General features: G+C 33.6%; 2 protein-coding genes across 3 annotated transcripts in view; both read right to left on the reverse strand.

The window, feature by feature from the left end:
* The window catches only part of LOC149414437 (CLIP domain-containing serine protease B4-like), a 92,594-nt gene extending 83,951 nt beyond the window's left edge, over positions 1-8,643 (reverse strand). Inside the window, exon 1 of one of the 2 annotated variants that reach the window (XM_089643786.1) lies at positions 7,753-8,643. The gene's annotated coding sequence lies outside the window, so the exon portion shown is untranslated. Of the gene's footprint in view, positions 1-2,275; positions 2,345-7,752 lie in introns of those variants that run through there. The other variant, XM_089643785.1, reaches the window with a different exon arrangement.
* On the reverse strand, positions 3,349-14,976 carry LOC149414438 (uncharacterized). Its single transcript, XM_089644175.1, has 5 exons — positions 14,850-14,976; positions 10,817-10,989; positions 9,860-10,048; positions 8,751-8,807; positions 3,349-3,419 (listed from the first exon to the last, which is right to left on the reverse strand). The coding sequence occupies exons 2-5, from the start codon at positions 10,947-10,949 to the stop codon at positions 3,349-3,351; spliced, it is 450 nt and encodes a 149-aa protein (XP_089500301.1). The 5' UTR covers positions 10,950-10,989; positions 14,850-14,976.
* Between the last annotated feature and the right edge of the window lie 1,789 nt (positions 14,977-16,765).

Raw genomic sequence — 16,765 nt, forward strand, 5'->3', positions numbered from 1 at the left:
CCGACCAACGCCGGGTACACATCAGTATATTAGTGTTGTTTCAATATAAGTGTTGTACTTTTAAAGGGGTTTTCACTATCATTTAGAGAATTTCTTCTTACAGGTTAACACATTTATAGAAAGTAGTGAAGAGTGTCCGACCAACGCCGGGTACACATCAGTAAATTAGTGTTGTTTCAATATAAGTGTTGTATTTTGAAAGGGGTTTTCACTATCATTTAGAGAATTTCTTCCTACAGGTTAACACATTTATAGAAAGTAGTGAAGAGTGTCCGACCAACGCCGGGTACACATCAGTATATTAGTGTTGTTTCAATATAAGTGTTGTACTTTTAAAGGGGTTTTCACTATCATTTAGAGAATTTCTTCTTACAGGTTAACACATTTATAGAAAGTAGTGAAGAGTGTCCGACCAACGCCGGGTACACATCAGTAAATTAGTGTTGTTTCAATATAAGTGTTGTATTTTGAAAGGGGTTTTCACTATCATTTAGAGAATTTCTTCCTACAGGTTAACACATTTATAGAAAGTAGTGAAGAGGATTTATTTACGTTACCAGTCTTAAACCTGTAACTATATGACTATGACTAGGCCTATGTATTATGTGACTATATACGTTATTGCAGCATATTGTCTTATCCCATTGTAAACTTTCTAAGTACAACGTAAAAGCAGAAATCATTCAAAACAGTATTTTTTTGGTAAACTAATGTTTTAGACAAGATTTTTTTATCCATAGCACAAAGGGTAACAATTATTTGAGTCGTGTAATTTCTATACCCGCTATATCAACTTTCATTGATTTGGAGAAAACCGCAAAAAACTGTCACATCTCTAGCGTACATAAGTAAATGCATTATTATTTTTTTATATAATGAATTGGAGTAATAAAATTTCGAAAAGCATTTATTTTTCTATATATGTCTAGCAATAATTATGTAATTTCGATAAATAAAATGGATATAGCGGATTTTGATACTCACTTCGTGATTTTGAAAGTCAACTGAGCCGACATGGCGAGTTTAGAAACACACGCGAAGATCATTTTGACACACGAGCGTAGCGTCAGAGCGGCGGCCATATTGTATTTTGGCAAAATAGCTGCTTGTGATTGGTTGAATCCGATATAGCGGGTTTTGATAGTAACTTTCTGTATGATATAGCAGATTTGGTTTCTCACTCGCAGTTTTAACATGGTTTTTGGTCGTGATAAGGAAGGTTTTGAAACTCAATTTTAGGCTCCTCTTGTTGCTCGCAAAAATGTGAACAATATGTCATACTCAGATCATTTTGTCAAAAAATCGGAAATAGCGGGTATAGAAATTATAGGATTCATTTAATAAGCAATAATTATTAGCCTGAAACACTCATCCACATTGAAAAATCTCCTGATAAAAGAAACATGACGCCAACGCAACAAATAAAATAAAGTTGGTTCTTCCTACAGGTTAACACATTTATAGAAAGTAGTGAAGAGTGTCCGACCAACGCCGGGTACACATCAGTAAATTAGTGTTGTTTCAATATAAGTGTTGTGCTTTGAAAGGGGTTTTCACTATCATTTAGAGAATTTCTTCCTACAGGTTAACACATTTATAGAAAGTAGTGAAGAGTGTCCGACCAACGCCGGGTACACATCAGTAAATTAGTGTTGTTTCAATATAAGTGTTGTGCTTTGAAAGGGGTTTTCACTATCATTTAGAGAATTTCTTCCTACAGGTTAACACATTTATAGAAAGTAGTGAAGAGTGTCCGACCAACGCCGGGTACACATCAGTAAATTAGTGTTGTTTCAATATAAGTGTTGTGCTTTGAAAGGGGTTTTCACTATCATTTAGAGAATTTCTTCCTACAGGTTAACACATTTATAGAAAGTAGTGAAGAGTGTCCGACCAACGCCGGGTACACATCAGTAAATTAGTGTTGTTTCAATATAAGTGTTGTACTTTGAAAGGGGTTTTCACTATCATTTAGAGAATTTCTTCATACAGGTTAACACATTAATAGAAAGTAGTGAAGAGTGTCCGACCAACGCCGGGTACACATCAGTAAATTAGTGTTGTTTCAATATAAGTGTTGTATTTTGAAAGGGGTTTTCACTATCATTTAGAGAATTTCATCCATTTTAAGTCACGCCATGTCTGTAAAATGTAAAAATAATGTCAGGTTAAAAGTGATTTACGGTCTTATATCAAGTGTCTCGATGATAGATCATTTGAGAAGGTCAGCAAAGTTTGCTGCAACCAGTTTGTATAGGTAGGTACAAATACTCACTGTTTTCCACTGCTCGGCTGACTTAGCAGGACCCAATTCTGCCAGTTGTTCCGCCAAATTCCGAACCCCAAGGTCCCACAAACCTTCCAGCGGCGAACTCCGAATGGTCAGCCATATAGCTGGTTAGCAGATCCATTTGACTGGTCGTCGACCTTACTCTCTTCCTGAAATCATAATATCAACATTTTGAATATCTTAAAATACTGCGTATGATTGAAATATTAGTAAAAATAACTTCAAAATTTTGACACAATAGAATGTAAGTATATCTCTTTGATAATAATGGAAATTCTTTCACATAAAAAGATAAATAAATAACTTACCCAGCTACAATTGCTTGCGACATCGTAAAATATTAAAAAAACACGGCGTTTAATGGTCACGCTTGAAATCTGACGTTTGACGTCTATTCAATTCATAGACAATTCCGTCCCAGTATTGCCAGCGTATATCGATTTGTATTTATTGCCTTATCGATGTCGTTAGAGATATCAATAGCGTTCTCATGCTAGGGAAGTCGTTATAAAATGGTCGGTAGATACGCTTAGCAATCCGATATCGTTAAGTTCGATCGATTCTCATGCTAAGGCACCTGATCTCTTCTCTCTTGAGTTTCCACTCATGCTTGGAAAAGAATCCGCTCACGTCTACATTTAATGTTTGACATCTGAAGAGTCGAAAACATGTTTGCAAATATCCAAATAATAAGATGTAGGCAGTTTTATTCAAATCTATTTTCAATCATTTAAAACTGACGTCAATATTATAATAAGATATTTGGTTTTAGTGACATGTGACATGATGATTCGGAAAAATATTTATTTTAAAATTTTAGCCATTCCCGCGTCTATTATTTTGCCTAATAAACGAAGCTATTGAAATGCTTCAATTGAAATTGAAATCCGTTAAAACCAATGATATATAACACCCATAGTGGACTAGATCGCCAATCACCCTACCTCCCGTATAGCAGCGCCCGTAGTGATTTGAAGAGCCGATCCGCCATCTTGAAAAGGTCAGCCAGCGTGATTTGTGTACAATGGAGAATTGGTTTATCAAGTTTAATTAAATATTTAGGATTGGAGACCTGTTGTCAAGCGGACCACCATGTTGCCGGCAAAGCTGGACCAGATGTAGCCGCAAACTAAAATAAATACAAAAATCTAAGAAAAACTACAGGCCGCCTCAGAACAGGAAACCCTAGTGAGGAGGACTGTGAAAAAAATACAAAAAATATACTTATATTATACTTTAAACCTACATAATGTACAAATTTTGCTATTGATATTAATAAAAAAATAAAAAAAAAAAAAACATCGGTGTCGGTCAAGAAGCGCCTAGTGCCTATGTGCTGGCTGCAAAGCCGCCTTTGATTTTATTCAAGGGATTTCATTTTGAAAATTGTCTGCTCTGAACAAGACTTTATGAAGCAAATGTAGGTCTATGTCCAAATTCACTTTTTTAATACAATCAGGTTCCAATTGCTTAGGTAATATTGCCTATTAATTTTTTATCTACATTGATTTGTTTATATTTATAAGATATATGTAGGTACTGTATAATGTTTTATTTAATTAATTTTAGGCAAAGACTGATATAGGCCTACCAGTATTCCAATATTTAATGTGAGCGGTAACTTATGTTTGCCTAAGAAAGTCACTCCCTATCAATTATTACAATACATCTGTTTGCTTATGTTTAATACTGGGCCATCGATATATGAACATAATGAAACATCTATTCCTCGTTTTAGTACTTGCTTATGTTTAATACTGGGCCATCGATATATGAACATAACGAAACATCTATTCCTCGTTTTAGTACTTGCTTATGTTTAATACTGGGCCATCGATATACGAACATAATGAAACATCTATTCCTCGTTTTAGTACTTGCTTATGTTTAATACTGGGACATCGATATATGAACATAATGAAACATCTATTCCTCGTTTTAGTACTTGCTTATGTTAAATACTGGGCCATCGATATATGAACATATCGAAACATCTATTCCTCGTTTTAGTACTTGCTTATGTTTTATACTGGGCCATCGATATATGAACAAAATTAAACATCTATTCCTCGATTTAGTACTTGCTTATGTTTAATACTGGGCCATCGATATATGAACATAATGAAACATCTATTCCTCGTTTTAGTACTTGCTTATGTTTAATACTGGGCCATCGATATATGAACATAACGAAACATCTATTCCTCGTTTTAGTACTTGCTTATGTTTAATACTGGGCCATCGATATACGAACATAATGAAACATCTATTCCTCGTTTTAGTACTTGCTTATGTTTAATACTGGGACATTGATATATGAACATAATGAAACATCTATTCCTCGTTTTAGTACTTGCTTATGTTAAATACTGGGCCATCGATATATGAACATATCGAAACATCTATTCCTCGTTTTAGTACTTGCTTATGTTTAATACTGGGACATCGATATATGAACATAATGAAACATCTATTCCTCGTTTTAGTACTTGCTTATGTTTAATACTGGGACATCGATATATGAACATAATGAAACATCTATTCCTCGTTTTTGAAGGAACCTGTTGAAAAAAACAATGGATACGGGAAATGGAAAAAAATGCCACACACAAGCTTTAATGTTTAATATAATTAGAAAAAGACACTTTGTTTCACCAGTTCTATCAGCGTTTGTAACGTACCGTATAGTCAAAATAACAAACTGGTACAGGGATTATAAATGAATAGAAGTTTAATTGATTTTTAAATGAAGCAATGATCCTAAAGTCCGTTAGTTATTATAAATAATTATGATAAAAAATAATTATTTTTTAGCTGTGACAATACGGGTAGTTTAATTAACTAAACTAAATCGCTGTAATCAAAGGTATTAATCAGAATAATTAATTAATTTATATACCTTAAAAATAAATGCTGTATTTTTTTTAAACTTTATGAATTGCCAACCCTAGAAAAAAAATTGTAAAATACATTTCTACAAAACTTTACAAATATTTAGAATCCTTCTCCTTGCTAGATCCCAACCAGTAAGGTTTTCAAAAGAAAAAAAGTACAAAAATGTTGCTTCAGGAATTTTCAAATCACGTAAATCATGAATTACATTTAAAAAAAAAATGTTGGTTTTATTCATAGATAACTCGGAGGCGTTTATACCATTGATAAAAATAAACTTTTAGAAACAATTGATGCAATAAGAATACGAGGAAAGCTACTAGTTTTGTTAAAAAAATTATTATCGGATCGACAAATAACAGTAAAAATTCTAAAAAAAAATAGCAAAAGAAAATATATTTCAACAGGTGTTGCACAGGGGTCAATTTTAGGGCAAACCCTGTATATTATATTCATCTCAATTATGAGTAAATTGTTTTCTTTCGTTGAACATTTTGTGTACGCAGACGATACGGCACTCGTAATATCACACGAGGATTTGATTACTCCAATTTTTTTTTTTTTTTTTTTTTACAGTATTACCGCACAAGAGTCCCAACTGCTCCCGTCTGGAGCCAGTGAGACTATGGCATCCCCAATTGGGGTATGTTGTGAGGCTGAGGGTATTGGGGAGGGGAGGGAGATGGGGAAGAAGAAGGTGGGGAAGTACCTGGCTATTCAGATCTGGTCACCAAACACGGCTAAAGCCATTTCAAGCAACGTTTCAATTCTGAATGGTGGTCTTACACCAGGGCGATACTGAGAGTATCTTCCACTCTGGAACGTGCCGCAAATATACTATATATTATTTTAAATTAATTAATTGTGAAATAACACAAATTAATCAAATAAAATTTATTTGCGCACGCCGGGTTCGAACCCGCGACCTTCGGATCTGTAGTCAAAAGCGTATACCACTAGACCACGCCGGCCGTCCATGAACCTTATGCAGCTTGATTTTATTGCTCTCCTAAAATGGTCTCATGACGCTGGTCTCATAATAAATGCCAAAAAAACTAAAACTATGCACATAAGATCACCACACGCCAGATACAATTTAATCCCTTCGTTATATACACATACTTTTGACTGCTTACACAGAAATGTTGCACAGCCCTGTTCATGTGAAACCATTGATTTTGTCAAAGAATATGTATATATTGGTGTTACTATTGACTGCTACATGAAATGGGATGTACACATTACTAATGTTTGTAAACGTCTACGGTCTATTGTGGGTAGAATTTATAAAATAAAATATTTTGTGTCTATAAATACTTTAAAATTTATCTACCTATCTCTGGCTGAATCCACAATCCGTTATGGAATCACTTCTTGGGCACATTCTTGTAAAACTAATATAAGTTATATCCTAACATTAAAAAACTCCCTCACAAAATTGTTAATCCATAAATGCACACAGAAGCGACACCAAATTAATATACAAGTCTCTGAATGTTTTACCTGTCAGAGGATTATTGTTTTATAATATTGTAAGTCAACATCTTATATTGTTTGATTCCTTGTATAGGAAAAGAGTTTTCCATAAACATAATACAAGATTCACTCAAAATGAAGGATTCGTGGTTCCGAAATGTACATGTATGTAAATACGGTGAAAGAACCCTAAACTTTATTGTACTCAGATTATTTAATAAACTACCAATGACAATTAAAAATATAAACGTTTTTACAGATAAAGTCAAATATAATCTAAGGAAATGGCTATTAGATACTGAGGATTTATATTGATGCCCTACTGAAGACTTTGTTTTCCTAATTGGAATTCACATTCTAAGGAAATGGAAAATCGTTATAAATTTGTATTACCTTATGTATATTAATAATAGAAGTACTTGTTGATTACATTCATTTGTTCATACTAAACTCATTTGTGCTTGTTTGCTATATGAGGCTTATACTGCTTTTTACATATTTATATTTAAACAATTCTGTAATTTAACCAACTTATCTTTATTGTTAATTTATTATCAACATTATATATACCTACATACTGTTTACCATTGTACCATGTTATTGCAAATAATGTTGTCATTATGTACCTGCTCACAAACTACATTAGTTGTTTAGCAGGTTTTGAATGTTAATATATAAAAATAAAATAAAAAATGGATGTTGTATAAAGGTAACCAGAGTGAAAAATAACAATATTTGAGAATTTATACATCACATCTTTGTACGATGTCAGACATGTAAGTGTTTCCCATGTTGTTCCCATGATAAGTTATACTTTTAAAAGATATACGTTGCAAAAAATAAAAATATTAACTTGATAAACAGTAAACACAGAATCGGACCTACATGAGATTCCTGAATTACCCCACTAGAAACATAAAATTCATACAATAAATGGCTAGATCTTTTTATGAATAGTTTTCTAGACGTTCAATAGGTCTCAAGCTATTTTAGTACATTTATTTTGAAAATGAATTACATTATACGTCAAGAACTTGAATAAAGTTCACGTTTTTTAATAATTCGACATTGAATTAATAAGTTGGAATACATACATAACGGTGAAGCAAGATTAAACTACGGAAGCGAGGTAGAGAAGGAGCATCTGCATCAATTGAATAGCTAAATGGCAAGAATATTCCCTGAGCTGAGGATGGTCTCTCGATATCGTTTACATGTCGCACATACAGTTTTCAAACAACTAAGACTCCGGGCCCCTAGAACCGATTCTGATGAATTTTGCGTACGTGAGTATTCAAATTTCCCCTTTGAAAACTGGAATAGTTGCACTTATTACATGAAAAAGGTTTTTCTCCACTGTGGGTGAACATGTGAACTTTTAGCCGTCCCTTTGTTGAACATGAATGGTTGCAGTCGGGACATGAAAAAGGTTTTTCTCCACTGTGGGTGAACATGTGAACTTTTAGCCGTCCCTTTGTTGAACATGAATGGTTGCAGTCGGGACATGAAAAAGGTTTTTCTCCACTGTGGGTGAACATGTGAACTTTCAGCCGTCCCTTTGTTGAAAATGAATGGTTGCAATCGGGACATAAAAAAGGTTTTTCTCCACTGTGGGTAAGCATGTGAATTTTAAGATTCCACTTTATAGAACATTGATAGTTGCAGTCGGAACATGAATAAGGTTTTACTCCACTGTGGGAAAACATGTGAATTTTTAGTTGTCTCTTTGTTGAACATGAATAGTTGCAGTTGGGACATGAAAAAGGTTTTTCTCCACTGTGGGTGAACATGTGATCTTTTAGCCGTCCCTTTTTTGAACATGAATAGTTGCAGTCGGGACATGAAAAAGGTTTTTCTCCACTGTGGGTAAACAGGTGATATTTTAGATGTGTCTTTGTTGAAAATGAATAGTTGCAGTCGGAACATGAAAAAGGTTTTTCTCCACCGTGTGTAAACATATGAATTTTTAAAACCCTCCTTTGAAAACACGTATAACGGCATTCGGAACATGAAAGGGGTTTTTCTTTTTCCTTTTCAGTATGGATGCGAAAGTGTTCTTTTAACGATGAATTTCGAATGCAAGAATAGTTACAAAGGGGACAATAGTATCGTTTTTCACCAGGATGCGTCTTAGGGTTCGCTAATAAGTCTGAAAAGAATTGGAAAAAAGCTTAATTAGTGAAGTACAGTTAATATATATATATATATATATATAAACAAGATACGCATAAATGGTTATCTTTAACAAACAAAAATCGGATGTGTCGGCGGTCTGTTTAATTTTTTCACAGCGCTATATGTAACAATCTATAAAAATAAAAATGTCAATGGATCGTTTGTTTAAAATCTCAAATCCCCGAAAGTTCTTCACCGATAGCTTTAAAGTTTTGACACGAATTTGCATTCGAATACTCGTGTGTTTTTATAAACCCATTTTATATACAGCGCTTTCCAGTAGGAGTTGTTATTTTGAATAGACCGCTATTTCGTTACTTTTGAAGGTGTCCTTTTTTGACATTTGACAAGTAGAAACTACACCATTAATAAAAATGGAACGAATGATTAAAATTCACTTGAGTGAATCAAATGCAAATCATCTTGAGTGATGAGGCCCATTTCCACCTCAGTGGCGTCGTCAACAAGCAAAATTGTCGCATCTGGGGCTCGGAAAACCCAAGAGTTATTGTTAAAAAGCCTATCTATCCTCAACGTTTGGTGCGGTTTATGGTCCGGCGGAGTCATTGGACTTTACTTTTTCGAAAATGAGGCTGGAGCAACAGTTACGGTGAATGGATTGCGCTATCGAGAGATGATAAATGATTTTTTATGGCCGGAATTGGATGGTATTGATCTGGACAAAATGTTACTAGAAAATTAGAAGTGCAAGAATGTGATTTACTTCGGAATAAAAAATATGATGTTCACTGAAGTGATACAAAACTTGTTTTATTAGTAGTGCTATCTGTTGGACGTAAAATAAACACGCGCTTATGTTTCACTATCTGCACAGACAGAATGAGCCACAGCAAAGCGTGGCGGGGTATAGCTAGCACATAATAAATATGTATGTAATTTAAATCATATAAAAGAAGAGGTCTTTTGTGAACAGAATAACTAATGAACGGCAAGGACTTAATTAACAAGAATATACCTCCTGTCTTCGAAACAGGCAGGAATTCCGAACATCTGAAACCAACATACCTTTGTAACCCAACTTGGAGGTTGTCGGAGTACTATCCGCATACTGCAAACACTCAGTCTTCACGTCCGGGAGGTAGATATCTATATCTGTATACGGCATTTCACATCCACCCTCTTCCTGGGACCCTGGTTCCACCTTGATGGAAACACTGTTGGGAAGACCCATTGCCTCCTGGTAAATGGTCCCAGCTAAAAATAAATAACATAATGATCACATTCAGTTGGAAAGAAATATGTAAGATCTCGGATGTAAACTGGACCACCTACAGTAATATCACGGACGATTATTTGACCTCGTGCAAAAGATGTCAAATATCAAGATGGAGAGCAGGTACACAAAATTATACAGTATTTTATACAAGGAGTTATAATGTTATCGCATAAAGCTAAAAATGATTATTGTAAAAAAAATTAAATAATCATTGTCCAGTTGACAGTTTGTTAATTGTGGTTCATATCATATTAGTCATACTTGGAATTAAACTAAATCGAACGCATTATATTTTATGGATTTACTTGACATCGTGATTTAAATTTAAACTAAAAATAATGTTTACAATCAATAACCGTGCGGCAAAAATCAGTGCGCAATAAAATTTAGATTTATATTTAAAATATATCACGGCCGCTTTAACCAATAATACGGCAGAAGAGAGACCGCTCAGTTCCTAAAGAGAACTCAGTACGATGTTGACTTCACAAACATGACTGGCAGTAAATAGTATTATATATAATCTGCTTGGTAGATATTCTCCGTATTCCCCGAAACTCCATGGAAAAAACGTAATAATGGATTGTCGGACGCATCGCCCTCATTTGCAGTCATGTAGGTTAATCAAGTATTTCGGCATAATTGAGATCTCTATAGGGTTTGCAGATGGTCACCATTGAAGAATCTGCTAGCCCTGTACAATACGCGCAGTTTCTAGAAAACCTATCCATTACAATGCAACTTACTACTCGCCAAACATTCCTTCTTTACGTCGGGGAGGTAGATATCTATTTCGGTATACGGCATTTCACCTCCGTCCTCATCCTGCGACCCTGGTTCCACCTTGATGGAAACACTCTCTGTGTTAAGAAGATCCATGGCCTTTTGGTAAATGGTCCAAACTCAAAATATGTTAGAGCTGAAACGGAATATTAATGAATATTAATAATTAATCATATTTACGAGGGTTATAATTAGTTTAAAGTGATCAACTTCAGTTGGAACGAAATACTCAAAACCTCAAAGGTGAAATGGACCACATACAATAAATAATATGGAGCGTTTTTTGACCTTTAGCATCAAAGATGTCCAATATCAATATGGAGAGCAGATGTCTAAAAATTTTGCCTGCTATGCGATTAAGGTAATTTTTTATCGCATAAAGTTAAGAATGCTTTCAAGGAAACTTATTTATATCACAAGTGTCCAGTTGACAGTTTGTTAATTACGCTTAGTATATAAGTCTAACATGGAATTAAACAAAATCAAAAGAAATATATTTCATGGATACACTTGCCACTATGCTTTAAATTTAAACTCGATTCATGTTTAAAAACATTAAAACATTAAACATTTAATTTTCATAAATTTTAAATATCCGTTTTCACCAATAACGCGACAGTACAACAGAGACAGAACATTCAGAGAATTAAAAGCGGCGTTGACTTTAAAAACATGACTGGCAGTAAATATATTTGACTGGATTAATATAACCGATGTAAATACGTTATTAGAGTTGAGTTTTGCAAGAGTTGAACCAGTTGCTACAATGTTATCTGAGTGCTAGATACTCTCAGTATCACCCTGAATCTTTATACAGATTAGAAAGGTTTCTTTAAATGGCTTAAGCCGTTTTTTGCGACCAGATTTGGTATAAAGCAAAATGTTTGATATTAGTTTCAATTTCAGGGTGCTAAGTAAAACAAACTTGGTGATGTCTATTACTGACAATGAGTAAACGCAAGACAATATATGAAATGTAACTTCTAGTGGAATTGACTAATTAGAATAAGCTTACGTTTTCCACTTAGTGTAAAGATATAAACAACCCCATGTACCGTCTGTCGCGCGTTAACCTGGTTGGTGTTGGGTAACTCAACATATTATAAAGCGAATGATGTAAAACTGATATATTCTTATAATTAACATACATCAATAAGGTTGCTCAGGTCTTTCTTATTCAATATAACATGAACCTACTTACACGAGTACAAGGCAACAGTTCGAATGTGTTGAAGAAATGTCACTAGAAAATTTGAAGTGCAAGAATGTGATTTACTTCGGAATAAAAAATGTGATGTTCACTGAAGTGATACAAAACTGTATAAATGGAACACAAATATTATTCAGGAATACAATACTATTTCAGAAAAAAGGAACAACAATGGATGGTATTGTGTTACTAAGAAAGATGCACGAAGACGTAAATAAACCACTCACTAGGTCACTTTCGGGCTTTTTGTATGGGAAAAGTTAGCACACTTCTTAACCACAGATATAGCCGACGGAGCGTTGATGATATGCAAGGCAGAAAAAATCAAAGCCATATAAAAAATGTGCGACCATAGACAATAATATTGCGCTCAGCCATTCATTATTTGACCCAAAAACAATTTTAAAATTAAAAACGTCTTTGAAGCAGAAAAATATCAAAATGTTACCTGACGGCAAAGTTCACCTGACAAAACATTGTTCTAAGAAAATTAACTATCAGGGCTCGTGTTATCAAGAGGAAACTTTGTCAGTGGACACTTGTTAATCTGAGACAAAAAACCCAAAAGTAACAAAAAACTTGAATAAATGAAAAACGAAAAGAACACTGAAAAACAAACATGATTGTGCTTATCTGCTTATTTTGAAAAGAAAAATAAATTAACTCACGGTCACATGTTTAATATTTTTGAATGTCACTAAAACAATAAGATAAAACGTGATAATCATTGATAAACGGCGCCCTTGAAAGGTTTTTGCACAAAAGACGGCGCTGTACAATTCATCCTAATACTTTTTAAACTTTTATTATGAATAAGTGAATCAATGAAATCGATACCCTTTATACGCTGTGAAGGTAGACATATTTGCCAGAAAGCATATGTCATAATGTAAATAATTAGGTAAGAAGCACTTTTAAGGCCAAGTATAATAGGTACCCTGTTCAGAACGAAACTACAACAATGCCCCCCAGCGGAGGAACTCGGTTTCACTAGCCATTTAAAGACAGTTCTGTACTAAAAAAGTTCTGTTGAAATTCGTAAGATGTCACTAATTATAAGTGACTTATATTGTATGTTGTTATTTGATTTTTTAAAATACTTTCCCACTGCAGAAGGCTCCGCGCTGACACAAAAAATACAATAGGTAGGTACATCAATGGGCTCTGACCGTAATAAAAAAAACGTGCTTGAAGACTATTCAAGAGTAAAAAATGCATGTTTTGAAGGATAACAAAAAAAATGCTTTTTGTTAGCTTTTTAATAAGGATCATAGAAGAAAACAACGGTGCCTAAGTAAATAATATGTAATGCTTTATTAAAAACAATTTCATGACACAAGTAAAAATAAATTACTACTAAATTGCTACTTATAAATTCACATATTTATAAGTAGCATGTGATAAAAAAAATTAAAAATTATAAAAATATGGGATTCGAACCCGGGTCCTGCATAACGAGTGTCGAACTCTCTGCCTCTAGACCGCGAAGAGAGGTATCTTGCGCGACGAGAACCGCGTATACGACGTGTACTCCTCAATTGACTTGTCCCGCGCAATTTTAAATTTTGAAAAACTCACTTACGGCTGTGTTTTTTACTAAAAAAAACTTGTCACGCACGTCTGCGAGGGTAATTAGTCGCGTTATCGGCCTTGAGTCACTTGACGGTCATGAGTCGGTTTTACTCCGGTCCTCGAAAATGCATAACGCGCGTAAAGAAGTTTCACTTCAATATATAAAAATCGTATGTAAAGTACATTAAATTTGAAATAAAAATTGTGAACGTATATAGCATGTACCAAATAAGAATCAGCTAAGCACACCTCACAATAAATGTAATATTATTTTACTTATACAATAAAAAATTGTGAAGACGAATCGTATCAACCTAACTCGATGAACATCTCTGATGCCTGTCCTCAAAATCAATGACAAAACATATTTACATAATATACACAAGTGTGTGTGCGCATGTCCACGTCGAAAACTAACACATGTATAAACACGTGCACAGCAAGACCGTTCGTCAATTTATAAAAAAATACTGGCAAACTTCTTCGTATATACAAGTAGGTATTATCTTCGCTGACTGATGACACGCAAGATTTTTTTGAAAATTCCAAGGGTCGTTCCGTGATTAACGCCATCTGTTGACATATTTAAAAATAAGCCTTCAGTTCTAATTTCTGCCGTGGTAGCTGAATTAATGTCGCCACTTTACGGCAACATAATTTATCATTTTAATAAACTCGAAACTCTTAAACAAATGGTAATTTAAAAATGTGAAAATAATTTTAAAAAGTGGACAAAAATAATAGAAACTATTCCTCGTTCCTTTTTTTAGAATAAATTTAACCAAAGTTTAGTAAACCGCATTTACAAAAACATTAAAGATAGGGCCTAGGAAATAATTATACCACAACCTTATTTTTTTTATTTATTTTTTATTTCTGAACGAAGTCTTGAAGAAAAACCTTCAAGGTATTTTTTGAGGATATTCAAAATTTAAAATATTTTTTGAACAATACGAAAGGACGGCCATAAAAAGGTCATATTCCTGATTTAATTTTGATAAATGCTAAGTCTGTATTAATAATAAAAATAAATAAAAAAAAAATTTCCGGCTAAGAACATCATATTTACCGTATTGCGTAATAATATTTTCATTATTTCGAATTGATAAATTACTAGACACCGCCTTAACAAGCCATTTAACGTATTTTGCGATTGCAAAATGATGACACGTAATAACCTAAAAACTGTCAATTCATTTTGAACTTGAACTTACGTAGGGAGTACATGTAGGTTGGGTTGAATATATATTTTTAACTCGCTAACACTATACGGATTATATTTTCATCATAAATAACTTTAACTAGCTAAATTTTAGACACGAAATGATAGTAACTCACGCCATCACACATCTGCGTCATGTCACGCGTGGCCTCGAGCGAGATGTCAAACTCTAAGCCAATGAGATATGAGCTTTCTGCCACAATATTTTTTTCTAAAAGAAAACGGAGTTATTAATGTCGGTATCAAATGGGTTTCAAGGACAGGCCGGAGTTATATGCCTCTGCACAAAGAAATGGAAACGTCACTAGAGGTCGTCAATATTTGGGTAAAGGTTGTGAATTCCGCTTCACGGTATATATGGAATGTTTATTTTGAATTAATACTTGAATTTATTTATATTATTAGTAAAAGTTAGTATAAATGTTGGGGAAAACCAAAAATAAACACTTCAAATTTGAATTTCGTTGAAATTATTTCACAAACACGATAAACAGTATATACACCGGTAGTCAACCAAAATCAGTCAGCCATGATCATAAATAAACCACTCTCTAGATCGATATCTTCGGGCTTTTTGTATGGCCCCATTTTGTCACCCCCTTAACCACAAGCGACCACAGATAAAAGGGTCGTTTGGTCCAGACAGGTAAAAATATCGTGGACCATAAAGAAATCTCAAGGCCATTTAAAAAAAGTGCAAACATAGACAATATAACTGCACCCAGCTAACATCGTTCATTCACTAGCCCAAAAAAAAAATATTTTAAAAATAAAAATATTGGAATGCAGGAAAAGGAAAATAAAAAAAACCCACAGCTATCACACATCAAAATATTTTTTATTTTCAAAAAGACAATCGACAGTAATTCAAAACAGGGTCAGTACAACCGATGTATTGAGTAAGATAATTAAGTAGAAGATAATACTAATATATCTAAACAAAACATGAAACAGAACAAGACACGAAGCCAGGATTTTTTTCTTAGTGCAACAACTTTAGGATTTAATTTGACCTTGCACAAAAATACAAGAATATATTATACAAAAAATACATATTCAACGTGTTGAAAGATATTCATTATGTCAAGTAATATTAACGCCTTTTGACTTTTACATGGTATAATTTAAATCATAATACAAAAACCAAAATATAAGAAATAAAAATCGTGTACATAATAAAAGCTTGTAAAGAAATATAGCTTGTAAAACACCAAAGGATATTATAAAATAGAAGTTAAGAACATGTAATTAATATTTCTATTTTGGATACTGACAATTCGTGGTGGAATCCATTATCTATAAATAGTATAAAATAAAGTGACATTCGCGTCTGTCTGTTTGTGCGCTTAGTTCTTCTTAACTATGCGACTGATTTCGTTAAGGTTTTCAGCATCATTTAGAGAATTTTTTCCGGAAGGTTTAGATAAATAACACATGCATTAACACATATTGATAAAATGCAGAGAAAAGTCGATATAAAGATTATTTTTGGCCGCTTACATTGCTAACGCTGGCGAGACCTTATGAGAATATCAAAATAATGTACTACGGAATTGTATACCTTAAAAAGGCCTAAAGAAAAGTCTGTTATATATATATATACAAATGTTTTATATATCGCAGTTGCCGTCTGGTCCCCAAAATCTCCTCTTGTGCGTCTTCTGTTTCCTGGGAGAAAGGGCTGCCGTCGGACCAACGCAGCTCAAAATGCCCTTCGTCTTACCTAGAAAAAGACAAAATTTGAGACCAATGATTACACTATTCTAGTATTGTACACATATTTAATAAAACTCATGGATAAAATTAATTAAAAATATTTTAAGAAAAAGGGGACATTAATGGTAATGGATTAATTCACTGTTAAACTTTTGAACTTTCTTGTACGGGAAAAAAAAGCGTTTTATGCAG

The sequence above is a fragment of the Hesperophylax consimilis genome, chromosome 20 (genome assembly GCF_061612785.1).
Source record: "Hesperophylax consimilis isolate HC1 chromosome 20, BYU_Hcon_1.0, whole genome shotgun sequence".
Taxonomy (NCBI): Eukaryota; Metazoa; Arthropoda; class Insecta; order Trichoptera; family Limnephilidae; genus Hesperophylax; species Hesperophylax consimilis.

Coding starts and splice junctions, on each gene's coding strand:
- LOC149414438 (XM_089644175.1), bottom strand. CDS start 10,949: ATGGATCTTCTTAACACAGAGAGTGTTTCCATCAAGGTGGAACCAGGG. Junction 8,808..9,859: donor CTCCAAGTTGGGTTACAAAG/GTATGTTGGTTT, acceptor AATTCTTTTCAG/ACTTATTAGCGAACCCTAAG. Junction 3,420..8,750: donor ACGATACTATTGTCCCCTTT/GTAACTATTCTT, acceptor TATTTATTTTAG/TTTGCGGCTACATCTGGTCC.